Genomic DNA, 20896 nt, shown 5'->3' with positions numbered 1-20896 from the left:
TTGCTTGGCGTACTGATTGGTTTATACGGTTAAGAACTTTGCTTGGTATATTGATTGGTTCATACGGTTAAGAATGTTGTTTGGCGTACTGATTGGTTTCATACAACCACTCAACACTGCAGCAGACTTCCTCATTGTTTTTGGATCGTATTCAACCATAACAGTCCTTCACCTATGAATCCAAGTCCATGATTGTGCTTCAGTTTTGGGAGTGGTAGAAAAGCAACCTTTATTTGCATGCAACTAACATATATTAATATGCATTGCCATTTCTCCCAACAGTGGAAGAACTGCTCTGGCGCACTCCAAGAAAAGGCGTGCATTATCCGCAACGCACCGAAAGAGCGGCAGAGGCTGCCGAATTATCGTCAAAAGTCCAACGAGGCATACTTAATGTTTTCAGATGGTACTTTATCCCCAAAGACAAGTATTTTTTTAGTTCGGTGTAGCGATAGAGCGGTGTTTGAACTAACAGTATTGAGATAATCCATAAATGACAAACTCCAGGCTGAAGCTAGCATCTCTGTCAAACTAAGTCAATAGTCTATGAGAGGTCGGTCCAGCCACAGTCATGATACTGAAGAGTCTATTGAGTTGCATCTTGCTAGAAAGCTGAAGCAACACAGAGTAACCACAGCCAAACATACCATGTTCTGTATAGTCAAGATATGAGGGACTCCAGCCCGAGTATAGATGTCACCCACCAACTTCCTTCTCTCATCTGTGATTCACACTATTCCGCCACACAAAGGGTCATAACACCTAGCGATACTATCACTGAAATCCCCACCACCCCCACATATAACAGCATGGCAACTGTACCTTCAACAGGATATGATATTCCATGTTGTGTCTAACTGCAATGCATGCTGGGACAAACCACATGCCATACATTTCACCTTGATATTTTGGCATGATGTCTTCTAGCACCAAACTGAAGTCTCAGTTAATACAGCCTGTGGGTCAAGTTTCCGAAGAAATGTCACATGCTCCGAATACACCTTACAGTGAAATGCTTACTTACAAGCCCTTAACCAACAATGCTTTAAGAAGTTAAGATTTTTTTTAAATAAGTGTTAAGTAAAAAATTGAAAATAAAATTAAGAAATATTTCAACAGCAGCAGTAAAATAACAAGCGAGGCTTTATACAGGGGGTACCAGTACAGAGTCAATGTGCGGAGGCACCGGTTAGTCGAGGTAATTGAGTTAATATGTACATGTAGGTAGGGTTAAAGTGACTATGTATAGATTATAAACAGAGAGTAGCAGCAGAGTAAAAGAGGGGTCTGGGTAGCCATTTGATTAGCTGTTCAGGAGTCTTATGGCTTGGGGGTAGAAGCTGTTTAGAAGCCTTTTGGACCTAGACTTGGCACTCCGGTACAGCTTGCCATGCGGTAGCAGAAAGAACAGTCTATGAATAGGGTGGCTGAAGTCTTTGACAATTTTTAGGGCCTTCCTCTGACACCGCCTGATATAGAGGTCCTGGATGGCAGGAAGCTTGGCCCCGGTGATGTACTGGGCCGTACGCACTACCCTCTGTAGTGCCTTGCGGTCGGAGGCCGAACAGTTGCCATACCAGACTGTGATGCAACCAGTCAGGATGATCTTGATGGTGCAGCCATGCCAAGTCTTTTCAGTCTCCTGAGGGGGAATAGGTTTTGTCGTGCCCTCCTCGTGACTGTCTTAGTGTGTTTGGACCATGACAGTTTGTTGGTGATGTGGACACCAAGGAACTTTAAGCTCTCAACCTGTTCCACTACAGCCACGTGGATGAGAATGGGGGCGTGCTCGGCCCTCCTTTTCCTGTAGTCCACAATCATCTCCTTTGTCTTGATCACGTTGAGGGAGAGGTTGTTGTCCTGGAACCACACGGCCACGTCTCTGACCTCCTCCCTATAGGCTGTCTTGTCGTTGTTGGTGATCAGCAAACTTGATGATGGTGTTGGAGTCGTGCCTGGCCATGCATTCATGAGTGAACAGGGAGTACAGGAGGGGACTGAGCACACACCCCTGACCCCCGTGTTGAGAATCAGCGTGGCGGATGTGTTGTTCCCTACCCTTATCACCTGGGGGCGGCCCGTCAGGAAGTCAAGATCCAGTTGCAGAGGGAGGTGTTTAGTCCCAGGGTCTTTAGCTTAGTGATGAGCGTTGAGGGCACTATGGTGTTGAACGCTGAGCTGTTGTCAATGAATAATATTATCACATAGGTGTTCCTTTTGTCCAGGTGGGAGAGGGCAGTTTTGAGTGCAATAGAGGTTGCATCATCTGTGGACCTGTTGGGGAGGTGTGCAAATTGGAGTGGGTCTAGGATTTCTGGGATAATGGTGTTGATATGAGCCATGACCAGCCTTTCAAAGCACTTCATGGCTACAGACGTGAGTGCCACAGATCGGTAGTCATTTAGGCAGGTTATCTTAGTGTTCTTGGGCACAGGGACTATGGTGGTCTGCTTGAAACATTTTGGTATTACAAACTGTCAGGGACAGGTTGAAAATGTCAGTGAAGACACTTGCCAGTTGGTCAGCACATGCTCGCAGTACGCGTCCTGGTAATCCTTCTGGCCATGTGTTCTTGTGAATATTGACCTGTTTAAAGGTCTTACTCACATCGGCTACGGAGAGCTTGATCACACAGTCGTCCGGGACAGCTGGTGCTCTCCTGCATCTTTCAGTGTTACTTGCCTCAAAGCGAGCATAGATGTAATTTAGCTCGTCTGGTAGATTTGTGTCATTGGGCAGCTGGTGGCTGTGCTTCCCTTTGTATTCTGTAATAGCTTGCAAGCCCTGCCACATCCGACGAGTGTCGGAGTCGGTGTAGTACGATTCAATCTTAGTCCTGCATTAACATTTTGCCTGTTTGATGGTTCGTCGGAGGGCATAGCGGGATTTCTTATAAGCTTCCGGGTTAGAGACCTGCTCCTTGAAAGCGGCAACTCTACCCTTTAGCTCAGTGCGGATGTTGCCTGTAATCCGTGGCTTCTGGTTGGGGTATATACCTACGGTCACTGTGGGGATAACATCATCGATGCACTTACTGATGAAGCCAATGACTGATGTGGTGTACTCCTCAATGAAATCGGAAGAATCCCGGAACATATTCCAGTCTGTGCTAGCAAAACAGTCCTGTAGCTTAGCATCTGCTTCATCTGACCACTTTCTTATTGACCGAGTCACTGGTTCTTCCTGCTTTAGTTTTTGCATGTAAGCAGGAATCAGGAGGATAGACAAATGGTCAGATTTGCCAAATGGAGGGCGAGGGAGAGCTTTTTACATGTCTCTGTGTGTGGAGTAAAGGTGGTCTAGAATTTTTTTCCCTCTGGTTGCACATTTAACATGCTGATAAAAATTAGGTAAAACTGATTTGAGTTTCCCTGCATTAAAGTCCCTGCCACTAGGAGCGCCACCTCTTGATGAGCGTTTTCCTGTTTGCTTATGGCCGTATACAGCTCATTGAGTGCGGTCTTAGTGCCAGCATCGGTCTGCGGTGGTTTATAGACAGCTATCAAAAATATAGATGTAAACTCTCTTGGTAAATAGTGTGGTCTACAGCTTACCATTAGATACTCTACCTCAGGCGAGCAAAACCTTGAGACTTCCTTAGATTTCGTGCACCAGCTGTTGTTTACAAATACACATAGACCACCGCCCCTTGTCTTACCAGAGGCCGTTGTTCTATCCTGCCAAAAAAGCTTAAAACCCGCCAGCTGTATGTTAATAACGTCGTCCTTCAGCCAGGTCTCAGTGAAACATAAGGTATTACAGTTTTTAATGTCCCGTTGATAGGATATACGTGCTCATAGTTCGTCTATTTTATTATCGATTGATTGTATGTTGGCTAATAGGACCGATGGTAAAGGTAGATTACCCTCTCGGCGACGGATCCTTACAAGGCACTTGGACCGTCGTCCACGATATCTCTATCTTTTCCTCCTGCGAATGATGGGGATGAGGGCCTTGTCGGGTGTCTGGAGTAAATCCTTCCCGTCCGACTCGTTGAAGAAGAAGAATTCCTCCAGTACGGGGTGAGTAATCACTGTCCTGATATCTAGAAGCTGTTTTCGGTCATAAGACACGGTGGCAGAAACATTATGTGCAAAATAAGTTACAAATAACACGAAAAAACATACACAATAGCACAATTGGTTACGGGATCGTAAAACGGCGGCCATCTCCTTCGGCGCCATTATGACTACCATGAGATCTTTTCACATATCAAAGGTCAAATCTTCTATGGTTGATAGAACCCTTCCAATTTGATGTATCAGGTATTTCACAACTTCCAACATTCCACCAAGACAGCAGTAAAAGTCCAGATGAATGTTGTGGGCAGGGCCAGAATGACAAGTAAAACAACATCTAAAGAGCTCCACTGACCCAAATCACAGAGTTGAGTCAGACAGCCTATTACGTAAAACAAACGTCTTCCAGACCCTTAGGCTAGCCCTCAGTTCATTAGTGTTGGGTTTGTATTGTCATATTGAGGTAACTCGATGTCGACCGCTCTCCTCTCCGTTTCCTCCCCACTCCTCCTTTAACCTGCAGCAGTACTGAGGGATCTACTGCAGTCAGACCAGGGCCCACCTTGCCTAGTCATCTCACGACAACACCAGCTGCCCTGCTCTCTTTCTGTCTGGACACGTAGTCAAAAGACACTCTCTACTACAGAAAACAAGATAAGAAAGTTACAATGGAGTATATTCTTTCAAACGTGTATTGAATGGCCTTCTCCGGAAGGGCTTAGCCTAGTAGTATATTGTGTAATGCAGTCCTTGACATAATTGCAAGTCATGCCAGAGCTATTTCTACTCTCAACTAATGTTACGGTATTCATGTGGTCAAAGATAGGTCTCAGCTCTGGAGAGGGAGGGGGTACTATTGAGAGGAAACAGGGGTGTGGTAGATGCCAAGGGGGAGGGAGGGGATGTGAGTGTATCCCTGTTACCCTTGGAGACATAATCCTTCAAAGCTATTGGCTAAGACGTACGATACGTTTATGGTATCTCTACAGGACCACAATTCATGGCTTTACATAGAAACGAGCTCTAGATTCACTTCACACTGCCAAATCAATTTCACACTCCTCAAAGAGGTCACAAAAATATAAAACGACCTCCTCCGCCATAAACGACCTAGAGCATTTACTCTGTGAAAAAACAAGACTTGTTTGTCAAGTTAAACGAGTAGAAATTATGCAAACAACTAATTTGATAGAACCCAAAATCTATCTGCAATATTAAAACTGTATACAAGACATTGTGCTGTGAAAGCTGAGATTGAAGAATGCCAGCAGGGTGGACCCCCATGTTCGCAGCTGACAAGGTCCTTGTAGTTTGACATCAAGACAGAGTCACAAATGGCTCCCTATTCTCTATATAGTGCACTACTTTTGACCAGGGCCCATATTCACAAAGTGTCTCAGAGTAGGAGTACTGATCTAGGATCAGTTTTGCCTTGTAAGTTATAAGTAATAAGAGCGGGGACCAAATCCTAGATAAGCACTCCTACATGACGGCGCTTTGTGAATATGGCATCTGGGCCTATAGTGCTCTGGTCAAAAGTAGTGCACTATACAGGGAACAGGGAGCCATTTGGGAAACACCCTAATGGCTGTCCAATCTCCACAGGGATTAACTAAGCTGACAGGGGCCTTGCTAGCTAGACTACCCCTGAAAGGATCACCCTGTGAAATGCTTGGCATTCTTAAGGGAGAAGAGCTCTTTCTGCACAATGCCACACACACACACACCACACACACACACCACACACACACACTGAAAAGACTGTGAACTCTTGGTATGCCCCCTGGCAGGGGACAACCCTTGTAGCCAATGAGAGGAGGCACCTTGAAACAATCAAGTGCATCTTTTAACTAACCTTTCCTCCAGAATGTTTTTTCTCATAGGAAGCTCCTTGACCCAACTCCCCCAACCCACCACCATCCCTCTATACACCCAACTCTATTTACACTCCCTCCGCCTACCCACTTCCTATTTCTTTCATTTTCTTTCCCTTTCAATATTAGAAACCCCCCTCCTCCCTCCTCAATCACTCTCTCACTGAACAATGTTTTCTCTCCGCTCTCCTCCGCCCCACTCTCTTTGGACCACTGCCTGGAACCTGAGACTGTAAAAAAAGAGACCGAGACAGAAAAAAAACACACCCCAGAAGAACTTTGGTTCACCTAATCACTCTTCACTGGTTTTGGAGCTATTTCTGCCACGGTTATGTAAGTCTCAAAAGAACCAGTGAAAAGGGGGTGGATGGTGTAAGACTATGGGACGGGTGTGTACTGTGTATATGTCAGTGTGTTTTGGATAGGGTGGGAAGGGGTCTCCTTTCCTCTCGTCCCAGAAAAGAAAATTTGTGTCGTAACACCCTTAAATGCCAAGGGCCACATCATTCAAACTCTCTCGCTTTCTCGCAAATACATTAAAATGGGCTTTATTAGCATGGGAAACATATGTTTACATTGCCAAAACAAACTAAATTAATATTAACAAAAGTTAAATAAATAATCAGAAATTAACAGTAAACATTGCATTCTCTCTCGCTCTCTCATTCTCTCGCTCTCTCATTCTCTCACTCTCTCTGTCATACAAAAACACCCCCCCCTCTCTCTCTCTCTGTCCTCTCTCCCCCCGTTTCCGTGTTATGAATCCCTTAACCCTACTCACTTAGTCAGTGAGGCAGCCAGAAGTCTCTGTCTGTACAGACTCGTCCTGGGGGGATTACGTGCATTAGAGGACCTATGAAACTGAGCCCTTCCCCTCACACCTGCCCACCTGTTGGAAAACATCTCTGATGTCACAGACAAAGGCTACTGCCGGATACACCGACCAGGAGCGGTGTGTAGGTAAAAATCAACGGGGAAGCTAAGTCAGGAAAAAAAAAACATATTACAACATATGTTGTGATAATTGCGTTGTTGGCTCTATAACCTCTTAGTTCATATGCCTTGTCACCGTCATATATAGGCCCAAGGTCGAGACAATAAGAAGACACAGTGAGTGGCTGAATAAATTCAACCACAGCTTTGTTTCATCACAAAACCGGAGAGCAACCTCTGTCCGGTGAAGTCCACAAAGCATATTGCATGTAACAACCAGTTACATAACCTACAGCATGGTCAAGCAAGTTCATGTTTACACAACTTTTGATTTCAAACACTAGAGTTAGTGCAAGTCGCAAAGAAAACAGGAGCTGCCTCCACTATTCCAGCACCATTTCAACTTCAACATTTCAACATCATCGAATCACCTCTGCTTTGTTTAATACAGTGACAACTAAAAGATTCCTAAAACGATTTAGTCCAATCAACATAAGTTAAATAGCATATGTGTGTGTGTGTGTGTGTGTGTGTGTGTGTGTGTGTGTGTGTGTGTGTGTGTGTGTGTGTGTGTGTGTGTGTGTAAACACAGCTGTGTGTGTGTGCGTAAGTAGAAACACAACGCCAATGCCATTCTCCTCTCTTTCATGTTGACGAAACGGTCTATGACATACAATACACGCTTTTAGTTTTTGTTGTCCTAGGCTACCTGGCTAAAATGCTTGCTCGCTAGCCTAACTTCCTTTCATGGGCAACGATTAGCTAGTTAACATCAGCATATTACATATATCTACATATTGAACCTCCATCCTTTCAGGCCAGAAGCACAACAATGTATGAATTTATGGTTGGATCAGAATCGCCATTATAATCACTGGCCAGTACAGAGAATTACGTAAACCACAAGTCCAAATCCCTATCTCCATCCATGGCTAATTTAGGAAAGGGACAATTTTAGCTAGCTAGCCCACGGAGGACAACAACACAGCAAGAGTTTTGTTCTGTCAATGACGTTTGGCTTTTGTAACCTTTATTTAACTAGGCAAGTCAGTTAAGAACAAATTCTTATTTACAATGACGGCCTACCCCGGCCAAAACCGGACAACGCTGGGCTAATTGTGCGCCGTCCTATAGGACTCCCAATCACGGCCAGATGTGATACAACCTGGATTGATGTGATCTGATTGATATGATCTGATTGGATTCCATTTATACTTTTTTGTTTGTGCCAGGACCATTCACATTTGAGCTCACTCAGTTTAGCTCAACGCTGATTGGCTTTTCTTGTATATTTTTTTTAATCAAGGGATGCCAAATGCTCGCTGGCTTCCCTTACATCCAGTGATACGTGCAGCAACAGTGTCATACTATTTTTGACCAAACGTGATCCAGCCACTTAAGCTCTACTTGGACACATAGGATGCATTCCAAAATGGCACCCTATTCCCTATATAGTGCACTACTTTTGATCAGAGCCCTATTCCATATATCGAGAGTTTGGAACTATAAGGTTCTAGCTGCATTTTTGTCAAAATGTAGTTATTGATGTAGCCTTTTTCAGTTCAATGTTCTCTACCTATATAGTACTCTAAAAACCTAAATTCATGTTGTTAAGTTCAAAAGAACACAGATTAAAATTGCTGACACAAATCAAACCAACGAGGGTTGGGAACTTTGAGGTAAATTATCTCAGAATCATCTTTTTGCAGATAGAACCTTATAGTCCCAAACTCTCGATACAGTCCACTACTTGTGACTGGCCCATGGTCAAAAGTAGTAAACTATATAGTGGAGATGCACGATATATCGGTGAACATATTGGAATCGTCCGGTATTAGCTAAAAATGGCAACATCGGTATCGGCCGATGTCTAGTTTATCCTGTTGGGGATAGGGGGCAGTATTTACACGGCCGGATAAAAAACGTACCCGATTTAATCTGGTTACTACCCAGTAACTAGAATATGCATATAATCATTGGCTTTGGATAGAAAACACCCTAAAGTTTCTAAAACTGTTTGAATGGTGTCTGTGAGTATAACAGAACTCATATGGCAGGCAAAAACCTGAGAAGATTCTGAACAGGAAGTGGCCTGTCTGACAAGTTCTTGTTCATCTTGGCTCTTTTTATTGAAGACTGAGGATCTTTGCTGTAACGAGACACTTCCTACGGCTCCCATAGGCTCTCAGAACCCGGGGAAAAGCTGAATGATATCGAGGCAGCCCCAGGCTGAAACACATTAGCGTGTTTGGATAGTGGCCTGTCAGAGGACCATTAGACTGGGACTCGTGCACGAGGGCACGAGATGTTATTATTTTCCCTCTCTTTGAACGAAAACCACCACTCCCGGTCGGAATATTATCGCTTTTTTTACGAGAAAAATGGCATAAAAATTGATTTTAAACAGCGGTTGACATGCTTCGAAGTACGGTAATGCAATATTTAGAATTTTCTTGTCACGAAATGCGTCGTGCTCGTCACCCTTCTTTACCATTCGGATAGTGTCTTGAACGCACGAACAAAACGCCGCTATTTGGATATAACTATGGATTATTTGGGACCAAACCAACATTTGTTATTGAAGTAGAAGGGAGTGCATTCTGACGAAGAACAGCAAAGGTAATAAAAATGTTCTTATAGTAAATCTGACTTTGGTGAGTGCTAAACTTGCTGGGTGTCTAAATAGCTAGCCCTGTGATGCCGGGCTATCTACTGAGAATATTGCAAAATGTGCTTTCACCGAAAAGCTATTTTAAAATCGGACATAGCGAGTGCATAGAGGAGTTCTGTATCTATAATTCTTAAAATAATTGTTATGTTTTTTGTGAACGTTTATCGTGAGTAATTTAGTAAATTCACCGGAAGTGTTCGGTGGGAATGCTAGTCACATGCTAGTCACATGCTAATGTAAAAGGCTGGTTTTTGATATAAATATGAACTTGATTGAACAAAACATGCATGTATTGTATAACATAATGTCCTAGGGGTGTCATCTGATGAAGATCATCAAAGGTTAGTGCTGCATTTAGCTGTGGTTTGGGTTTATGTGACATTATATGCTAGCTTGAAAAATGGGTGTCTGATTATTTCTGGCTGGGTACTCTGCTGACATAATCTAATGTTTTGCTTTCGTTGTAAAGCCTTTTTGAAATCGGACAGTGTGGTTAGATTAACGAGAGTCTTTAAAATGGTGTAAAATAGTCATATGTTTGAGAAATTGAAGTAATAGCATTTCTATGGTATTTGAATATCGCGCCACGGGATTACACTGGCTGTTGAGTCCCACCTAGCCCAGAGAGGTTAACGCCCCAATGTGCAAAACCAATGTCAAAGCTGACGTGCATACCTATATAACGTAGGTACATGACGTAATGACACCACGTATAATGTTGTCCTATACCTGCAACACATCATTCCTAAACTAGCCCACAATGTCTGTTGTGTGGATCGAGCAGTCATTTGAAAGAGTAACAAAATTTCAGCAAGACAACTCAAAGGCGAAATCCATTAAAGCCAAGATAATGGAATTAATTTCCCTTGACAATCAACCGTTCTCTGTCGTGGGTGATGTTGGCTTTCGCCGACTGGTCGAGCACACACTACCAAGTGCGCTATTTTTCAGATGTTGCCCTACACAGTAATGGCGTCACTGCTATTAGCTTCACAATATACATACTATGGAACACCGTTTGGGTCTTTGCATTTCAAAAAAGATACAGTAGCACTGTCAAAGCTGTACAAAAAAGTCTGCAAACAAGCAAACACCGGCCACGAACGATGTGTTTACAATACCGCGAGAGGTATGTGGCAGGGTCTACAGTCAATCACGGACTACAAAAGGAAAACCAGCCTCGTCGCGGACCACGATGTCTTGCTCCCAGACAAACTAAACAACTTCTTTGCTCGCTTTGAGGACAACACAGTGCCACTGACACGAGCGGGGACCAAACTGTCAAGAAAACAAAGGAGATGATCGGGGACTTCAGGAAACAGCAGAGGGAGCAGCCCCCCATCCACATCGACGGGACAGTAGTGGAGAAGGTGGAAAGTTTTAAGTTCCTCGGCGTACACATCACGGACAAACTGAAATGGTCCACCCACACAGACAGCATGGTGAAGAAGGCGCAGCAGCACCTCTTCAACCTCAGGAGGCTGAAGAAATTTGGCTTGTCACCAAAAACACTCACAAACTTTTACAGATGCACAATCGAGAGCATCCTGTCGGGCTGTATCACCGCCTGGTACGGCAACTGCTAGCTAACTAGCTAGCTAACTATAGCTACTGAAACAGATGTTGTGTTATTTGACACGTCAAATAGTGTTATTTGACGTGTAGCTTTTTTGACACACAAAGACTCAAACGGCGTTCCATATAAATCCTGGTTGAGAATGAAATGACTGAACAAATGAACAACAAAACAGCACAGCAAGTAAGTGAAAGAAATAGGTTTTGATGATATTTTACTGGTAATGGGGACATAAGTAAATGCCAACAAAATAACTTTTTGGTCAGTGTGGTGTGTGTGTGTAATTTAACTAGGCAAGTCAGTTAAGAACAAATTCTTATTTACAATGACGGCTCGGACGACGCTGGGCCAATTGTGCGCCGCTCTATGGGACTCCCAATCATGGCCGGATGTGATACAGCCTGGATTCGAACCAGGGACTGTAGTGACGCCTCTTGCACTGAGATGCAGTGCCTTAGACCGCTGCGTCCATGTGTGTGTGTTAACTATTTAACTGTACTAGAATGCTTAAAAGGCCGCTAAAATTGTAAATATCTGTTATCGGTATCTGGGTTTTGGAAAGGAAAATATCGGATATCGGTATCGGCCAAAAATGTCATATCGGTGCATCGCTACTATATAGGGAACAGAGTGCCATTTGGGACACATCCAGGATTAATTTAATACTTAATACTTAACTTCAGCGCTATGAATAATTCACCCTCAGTAAGAGCGTATAGGGACATCTGATAGAGAGGACATAAAACTTCCTGCAAATATTTAACTGAAATAAAGTGGGCTACATCACAAGACACAGGCTGTAAACTGTAAACCTAAGTGGCTGACTCAGGAGCAGAGAGCAAATAGATTATGGCTACGTCCCAAATGTGCACCCTATTCACTATGTGGTGCATTTCAAAGGGAATAGGGTGCCATTTGGGACACAACCTGTGAAGGGATAGGTCAGTCCGTGACTGACCTGTCACAGCCTGGTGTGCATCCGCCCTTTCCCTGCACTGTTGCGTAATACAGCGAGGTTATCGCAGAATGGTGTTGGCTGTGGCAGGCTGACTGTGTTATTGCTAAGCTCTTTCAGACAGAAGTAGGAGAGTGGAGAGAGGACAGGTCTGCTGCATCAGAGGGTATGGCTGGCAGCACACCGATCCAAGCCCAACAGGGCCTGATAACAAACCCTGTAGCCCTGACCTACACAGCCCTATATTACTCTAGATAGCTTGTGGATAGCTGGAATGTGGTTTTAACCAATCAGCATTCAGGATTAGACCCACCTGTTGTATAAAACCCTATATTACTCTAGGAATGAGGAAACCAGGTTAGAAGAACAGACCAATAATGCAACATACTGTACATAGGCATGCCACAAACACACATAGCACACATGACGACGCAATCACTAGGCCCTTGGGAAAAGCCTGCATGTGCCATGTGCTCAGAAGTGTGAAGTGGACTTCAGCCAAGTGAGTGATCGTCTACTACTAATCTAGATTTGGGGGCTTTTCACCGTGATTAAGGCCAAACAAAGCCTCTACAGCATTGTGTTAACTTTACACTGAAGTCATTGGCCCTTGATAGTAATGTATCACCAGGAAACTACTTCACAGCTTTGCAAGAGAGAGCTGTGAGTTCTGGCTTTTCTAATATGGTATTATGACACAGACTTCAGACCCAAGCACATGTCTCCAATAGAGAAGAAAATAGGATGGAGTGAAATAACACTTAGCTGGGAAAGCACATGATCGGTTATTTCAGTAAGTACAGTACCATAGAGGAATCCAAACAGCACGGACAGTTTCATAACGGTTTGCCAGCTCTCTTGCCAAGTGCCCTACATTCCCCAGATAGTGTGAAGTAGACAAAAGCATTCCATTCAAGAAGATCTGTGAACCTCATACCATAGTAGGAAGTGGATCTTCCCATAAGCTCCAGACAGTGCCAGTGTTAATGGTGAATGAACGGAATAGAACTATACAGAGGCCAGGTTTCCTTGGCTTGAGATTTGAGAGACAGACAGCCCCATGCCTTCAAGGCAGGGTTTTATGTTGATGCTGACACAGGCCCTGATTGCCAGCGCAATCTCAGTTACTCCTTACTTTACAGAGCTCATGGACAGTGCAGTCTATTGATTTATACAATCTAAGCAGCTTTTAAAAAACCATGAATAGGCTAAGTTCTAGAAACATTTATGAATTATGGTTTGCATGTTACAACAGGCTGAGGCCAGTCCTGCATACAAGGCAGAATTGAACACATGATGTCAGTGCTTGGACTCACAGGTCACACCCTCAAAGTAGAAAGGTTAAATCCACTCCACTGAATGTCTCGCTTGTTCGTCAGTCCTTGAGTGTAAACAAAATGTATTTCCCAAACAAAGCTACAGCCAAGGTCGAATGGGCAGCAGGGAGAGAACGCAGCGAGAGAATGAATGCGCCAAAGTATCCTTTAAGTGCTACTAAGTAACTTGAGTCGATGCAATTATTTATTACCCGTGATGAAGGTACAATGGCGTTCCCTGTCAACGCATGGTCATTTGATTGCCCAATAATAAATCATTACCCACCCTTCAGAATAAGCATAGGAGAGAGAATTCTTAGATAGGCAGCTCATTTCCCGCGATCCAAACGTCACTGCGTTAGTTATATAGTGTGGCTTTAAATCCCACATAGCCTACGCACAGAGAAAGTAACGGGACCAATATGTATGCCAATTTAGTTCACAATATTCTTGTGTATGTCTTGTGGAGACCAAAGACTGAACCAAGAGTAGACCAGAGTATCATCTCTGCGTTGACAGCCCAAGTCTGCGGTGGGCTGAATGCAATCTACTTATGTAACATTGTTACAACAAAAGATTGATACAACGGTGTAACATTGTTACAACTATGTTGTTACAACAATGTAATGTTACAGCATCCATTGACATAATCAGTCCATCATTTCAACGCTCTGTTAATCTTCAAAGAAACGGTAACTTGATGATTGCTATTGTATTCACAATATGGAACATTGCTTTGTGGTTATAAACTGTTATGACTTTTTCCAATAAAGTTTATTCTAGAAGAGCCAAAATATTGTTGCTACGCTAGGTTATGGTGACAAACCCAATACATTCATTACACTCTCATCACAGAGAATTTCTGGAGAAGTGATTTCATTGCATTGCATTGAGGCGAGTCACTTACTTTGTACTTCATTTTGAGCGCCTACAGCTCGTCTTCTCTCAGACTCCGGGAAAGTGTAAAATATCCGCTTTCGCGTCAAAGAGAACACATCTGAATGTTTTCTTTGCGATCAAACAGCCATGAAGAGTTGGTAAATGGTAAAGACAATAAAAAGCGAATGTTTCCTTCAGTGATTTCCAATCCAGTTGGCCGTATCACTATGGTTCTGCAATATACTTCTGCTAGCCCGCTGTAGGAGAATGCGTTTACTTACTACATGACTCCCTCTTAGCTCATTTACATAATGCGGTTCTCATTGGTCAGATCCGTACTGGTACCCCCCCTGCGGAGGACACCGAACGTCATAAAATGAATGGTCTGTGCTAAAATGATCATTTCCATGTCTATTGACTAGCAGCAAGACCAAAATGTATTGTATTATAAATCAAGGTCTTATGGGACTTTGCTTGGTGCAAGGTACAGAAGGCTACTACTATGGCCTACTTAGAAAAGTCTTTAGAGTCCTATAGGCACCACATTGAGAGCAGAAATGCAGTTCGACCAGCAGAGCTCACCTGATGCTAGGAATTACATTACTCTCTAATCCTTTGATGAAGCGCAATATTTTACACATCTGAAACTTGAAACATCAAGACATGTATATATGCTGCATAAATGAGCAAAGTATTATTGAGCAAAGGGCCTATCAAAGAGTCAAGTGTTATACCGGAGGAAAGCAGCCACTGCCGTGTCATCCACGCCAGGAATTCTTAACACCTCGGGTGTTAACTGGTTCTGATAGGGGGATGAAACAACAGAATCCATTCATTTTCAATGAGAGAGAAGCAAAGTCGGTGAGAGAACGTTGAGTGATGTGAGCATGGGCGAGGGTGGGTGAACAAGGCGGGACGTAAATTGAGGAAAGCGGAACTGTATGCAAATACTCCACGACATCGCAGCGCTATTGACCAGTCGAAGTTCACTATAGCTTCCAGCCCCTATAGGATTGGCTGATGATACCTAACACTACCTTGCATGCTTGCTAGCACCCACACGAGCGCGAAGCTAGCATGGCGAGGCGAAATACAAGTGCTAATTAATCAAGGCAGTAACCAACCCAACTAATACAGTTCAATCGAAACCATGGTTAACCATAAAATAAGAATAGTTGCCATCCACCCCGCCAGACCCACACAGTCAGACCTAGCAAAAACAAATACATAATACTCATCAGCACCCCCCAAGCCACTGCATGTTGTTCAATTATGATGAAATCAAACAAGTAAGCCTACTATGTTCATTCTACAGCCTCATGCGAGAGGTCAGACCGTTGGAGTGCTCAGGGGACAGGAACAAGAACTAGGCTTACTTGTTTGATTTCATCATCATTGATTTCATCATCATTGAACATCATGCAGTGGCTTTGAAACCAAAGTAAGTTTTCTAAAATGTAGACATGGTCGAGATGGTTTTGTGCAAGCAGGACATGAGTGGAGAAAGAGTGGGTGAAGTTGGTGCAAGACATCCCAGAAGGCTGTCTAGGTATTGTGTCCATCAAGTACATTTTTACATTTTAGTCATTTTAGCAGACGCTCTTATCCAGAGCGACTTACAGTAGTGAATGCATACATTTCATACATTTTTATTTTTCTGTGCTGGCCCCCCGTGGGAATCGAACCCACAACCCTGGCTTTGCAAACACCATGCTCTACCAACTGAGCTACAGGGAAGTACAGGGTTTCATCATAGAACTAGCTTACCCAACATGATACATTTACACACACACACACACACACACACACACACACACACACACACACACACACACACACACACACACACACACACACACACACACACACACACACACACACACACACACACACACACACACACACACACACATATATATATATATATTTGAGTATCAGCCGGAAGAGCATTTAGGCCTAACAGTTTTGAGGTTTATGTGATGGAGGGAGGCAAAGGAAGTAGGATTGTATGATGCTTTTTTCAAGATCAGGCTCCAACAGAGTTTCAGTTTCTATAATGATAGATTGTTATTCAGCAATCTTATAAACATACATTTCTGAACTATTTATCTAAATTGTCCATGTCAAAAAAGTGTTAGGCTTGGTTGTTTATCAGTAGCTTCTAGTTTTTGTCTTGACATTGAGTGGACTTTAACCCATAATATTCATGATAACGTGTCTTTTTTCCCCTGATAGACCCACACATGGACCTTGATCATGCTGTTTTCTTATTTTCCCGCCCAGTAAGTTCAACCACCCAACAGCATCTGCAAAGAAAACTCTAAATCAGCCCCCCAAAACAAATGTTCTGCCTAATCACCTACTTTTCTCAAGATGTAATGGTAAATGTATTCTTCAATTATAGACATAAGATGATGAGTTATTGTGCTTATAACGGAGTAATCAAGGAAACACAACCTAAACAACTTTAAATCAAGTGGACTTACCCAGTCTTTGTGTGTGCAGTGTAGTAGTGTAACAGCGCAGATGAGACTTAAGATGTGTCTTCGAGCATGGGGTACATACATACAGTAAGAAAAGAGAGGTGAGAAACAACGCCCTAGTGAGCATCTATCTGAGCTGAGAGAGAGCTTGGCAGGAAGGCCTTCATTTCAACACCCTGTGTCATCCCAAACATGTGGCTAGACACACCACACTGTACTAAGAACAGATATAGCCCTTGGTTTACCCTAGAACTGACTGCCCTCGACCAGCACAAAAACATCCTGTGGTGTACTCCACTGGCATCGAATAGTCCCTGTGATATGCAACTTTTCAGGGAAGTCAGGAACCAATACACATAGTCAGTTAGGAAAGCAAAGGCTAGCTTTTTCAAACAGAAATGTGCATCCAGTAGCTCTAACTCCAATAAGTTCTGGGACACTGTAAAGTCCATGGAGAATAAGAGCACCTCCTCCCAGCTGCCCACTGCACCCAGGCTAGGAAACACTGTCACCACCGATAAATCCACGATAATTGAGAATTTCAATAAGCATTTCTCTACAGCTGGCCATCCTGGCTACCCCAACCCCGGCCAACAGCTCTGCACCCCCCACAGCTACTTGCCCTAGCCTCCCCAGCTTCTCCTTCACCCAAATCCAGACAGCAGATGTTCTGAAAGAGCTGCAAAACCTGGACCTGTACAAATCAGCTGGGCTAGATAATCTGGACCCTCTCTTTCTAAAATTATCCGCTGCCATTGTTGCAGCCCCTATTTACTAGTCTGTTCAACCTCTCTTTCGTTTCGTCAGAGATTCCTAAAGATTGGAAAGCTGCCGCGGTCATCCCCTTCTTCAAAGGGGGAGACACTCTATACCCAAACTGTTACAGACCTATATCCATCCTGCCCTGCCTTTCTAAAGTCTAGTTAACAAACAGATCACTGACCATTTTGAATCTCACCGTACCTTCTCCGCTGTGCAATCCAGTTTTCATAGCTGGTCACGGGTGCACCTCGGCCACGTTCAAGGTACTAAACAATATCATAACCGCCATCGATAAGGCTTTCGACTCTGTCAATCACCATATTCTTATCGGCAGACTCAACAGCCTTGGTTTCTCAAATGACTGCCTTGCCTGGTTCACCAACTACTTCTCAGATAAGAGTTCAGTGTGTCAAATCGGAGGGCCTGTTGTCCGGACCTCTAGCAGTCTCTATGGGGGTACCACAGGGTTCAATTCTCGGGCCGACTCTTTTCTCTGTATATATCAATGCTGTCGCTCAAGCTGCGGGGGATTCCTTGATCCACCTCTACGCAGACGACACCATTCTGTATACATCTGGCCCTTCTTTGGACACTGTGTTAACAAACCTCCAAACAAGCTTCAATACCATAAAACACTCCTTCCGTGGCCTCCAACTGCTCTTAAACGCAAGTAAAACTAAATGCATGCTCTTCAACCGATCGCTGCCCGCACCCGCCCGCCCGAGTAGCATCCCTACTCTGGACGGTTCTGACTTAGAATATGTGGACAACTACAAATACCTAGGTGTCTGGCTAGACTGTAAACTGTCCTTCCAGACTCACATTAAGCATCTCCAATCCAAAATTAAATCCACAACAAAGCCTCCTTCACTCACACTGCCAAACATATCCTCGTAAAACTGACTATCCTACCAATCCTCGATTTGGGCGATTTCATTTACAAAATAGCTTCCAACACTCTACTCAGCTAACTGGATGCAGTCTATCACAGTGCCATCCGTTTTGTCACCAAAGCCCCATATACCACCCACTACTGCGAACTGTATGCTCTCGTCGGCTGGCCCTCGCTACATATTCGTCGCCAAACCCACTGGCTCCAGGTCATCTATAATTATTTGTTAGGTAAAGCTCCGCCTTATCTCAGCTCACTGGTCACCATAACAACACCGAACAACACCCGTAGCACGCGCTCCAGCAGGTATATCTCACTGGTCATCCCCAAAGCCAAGACCTCCTTTGGCCGCCTTTCCTTCCAGTTGTCTGCTGCCAATGACTGGAACGAATTGCAAAAATAGCTGAAGATGGAGACTTATATCTCCCTCACTAACTTTAAACATCAGCTATCTGAGCAGCTTACCGATTGCTGAAGTTGTACATAGCCCATCTGTAAATAGCCCACCCAACTACCTACCTACCGCATCATTTTTATTTACTTTTTTTGCTCTTTTGCACACCAGCAGTTCTACTTGCACATCATCATCTGCACATCTATCACTTCAGTGTTAATTTGTTAAATTGTAGTTACTTCGCTACTATGGCCTATTTATTGCCTCACCTCCTTACTCCATTTGCACACACTGTACTGTAAATTCAGGACTATAAGCCGCAACTTTTTTCCCACGCTTTGAACCCCGCGGCTTAAACAATGACGCGGCTAATATATGGATTTTTCCCGCTTTCAATTTTTTATTTTTTTTTAAACACATTCTGTGACGTGCTCAGTTTTTTGGCGGCATGAAGCTTTCATTAGACCAATGAAATTGCCGAATGGGTTAAGGTCAAACAACTTTTTTGTTTACTGTTTAGATTAAATCGAGCGCTTTCAAACTTTCCATCATTCTGATTACGGTAGTCATTTTGTGACCCTCATCATGGCAAAGACACGGAGAAATGCATATGATGCAGCTTTCAAGTTGAAGGCGATTGATCTGGCTGTTGGAAAAGGAAATAGAGCTGCTGCACGGGAGCTTGGTCTTAATTAGTCGATGATAAGACGTTGGAAACAGCAGCGTGAGGAATTGACTCAGTGCAAAAAGACAACTAAAGCTTACTGCAAATTTTTTATTTTTGTTACAAGCCGTGTTTCGTTAAAGCATATTTATTTTTGTTACAAGCCGTGTTTCGTTAAAGCCTGTGTAAAGTTCATTCGTTTCAATGTACCGGTAGGCACCTGCGGCTTATAGACATGTGCGGCTTATTTATGTTCAAAATAAAAAAAATGTTTTAATTCAGTGGGTGCGGCTTATATTCAGGTGCGCTTAATAGTCCGGAAATTACAGTAGTTATATTTTTCTATTGTGTTATTGACTGTAGTTTTGTTTATCCTATGTGTAACTCTGTGTTGTTTTTTTGTCGCACTGCTTTGCTTTATCTTGGCCAGGTCGCAGTTGTAAATGAGAACTTGTTCACAACTGGCCTACCTGGTTAAATAAAGGTGAAATATATATATATATTTTTTTTAAGTACAGCAGCCTCATAGAAAAGCAGAAGTTACAGATGTCATTTTAACGTCTAGTTTGATCTACATTTGGTTTAGTTGTCAACTAACGTAAATTCAACATGAAATCCAAAATGTCATCATGTTATTGGATTTAGGTTAAAAGTTAGGTGAAAAAAATTACGAAATTTCCTTACGTTGATGACTTTTCAGTTTTCCACATTGATTTAATTTCACATATAATTTTTTTGTTAAAATGACGTTGAAACAACGTTCTTTCAACCAGTTTTTGCCCAGTGGTTCCATATCTGAAGATATCTGGGGATCTATGCTGCAGGTGTCATATCTCTAACACTTTTCATAGCCTCAGGCTGACTAGTTTGTCTCTGTGGTGGTTTCCATTGTCTATATATCTTCAGTCACAATGTGACTGGAAAGAGGGAGAAAACACCTGTAATTAGCCACCTTTCATGTGTTCGTTCTCAAATTTAATCTTTCTAATTATTGTCAGCTCATTTGTCACAATCACAGAATCACATGGCCTCGAATAACTCTCATTGTCTGTGCTGCACAGTCATATCCTCCATTATAATACTTCTTGTGGAAACACTCAAAACAGTCACTTGTGTTGCGTGCACCATGCCCAGCTGGAGACCATTCTCTGGTCAGAAAAGCCTTCTCTCTCTGTACAGGATAATAGCGTGTGGTTGTCGAGAATATGCACCTGTTTCCTAAGACAAACACAGCCCTCATTTCCCTCTGTTTATAAGTCACAACATCGAGAAAAACAGCCTGAAACACACTAAAGGTTTGTTTATTCCTTTTTGCACGACCTTCAGCTTGATTGAATGAGATGTCAGAGACTGCCAAGCAGCAGTGCACCTCAACAGTATGTGTCAGTTTATGCAAGAATGTACTCGTTTTTTATACTATTTGTAGATAAGATGGAACTGATAAGGATCCAGAAAGCCACTAGCATGGAGGTCCTGCA

The 20896-nt window shown here is 43.2% G+C and overlaps 1 protein-coding gene across 1 annotated transcript in view; it reads right to left on the bottom strand.

Annotated features, from left to right (window-relative positions):
* nedd9 (neural precursor cell expressed, developmentally down-regulated 9) overlaps positions 1–14511 on the bottom strand; it is a 49256-nt gene extending 34745 nt beyond the window's left edge. The window contains exon 1 of the mRNA XM_014142590.3: positions 14252–14511. Within this exon, the coding sequence (XP_013998065.3) occupies positions 14252–14263 (12 nt within the window). The 5' untranslated portion in view covers positions 14264–14511. The remainder of the gene's footprint in view (positions 1–14251) is intronic.
* Between the last annotated feature and the right edge of the window lie 6385 nt (positions 14512–20896).

The sequence above is a fragment of the Salmo salar genome, chromosome 14 (assembly GCF_965601325.2).
Source record: "Salmo salar chromosome 14, fSalSal1, whole genome shotgun sequence".
NCBI classification, from domain to species: domain Eukaryota; kingdom Metazoa; phylum Chordata; class Actinopteri; order Salmoniformes; family Salmonidae; genus Salmo; species Salmo salar.
The sequence above is the reverse complement of the archived record's forward strand: the minus strand, read 5'-3'. Positions and strand labels throughout refer to the sequence as shown.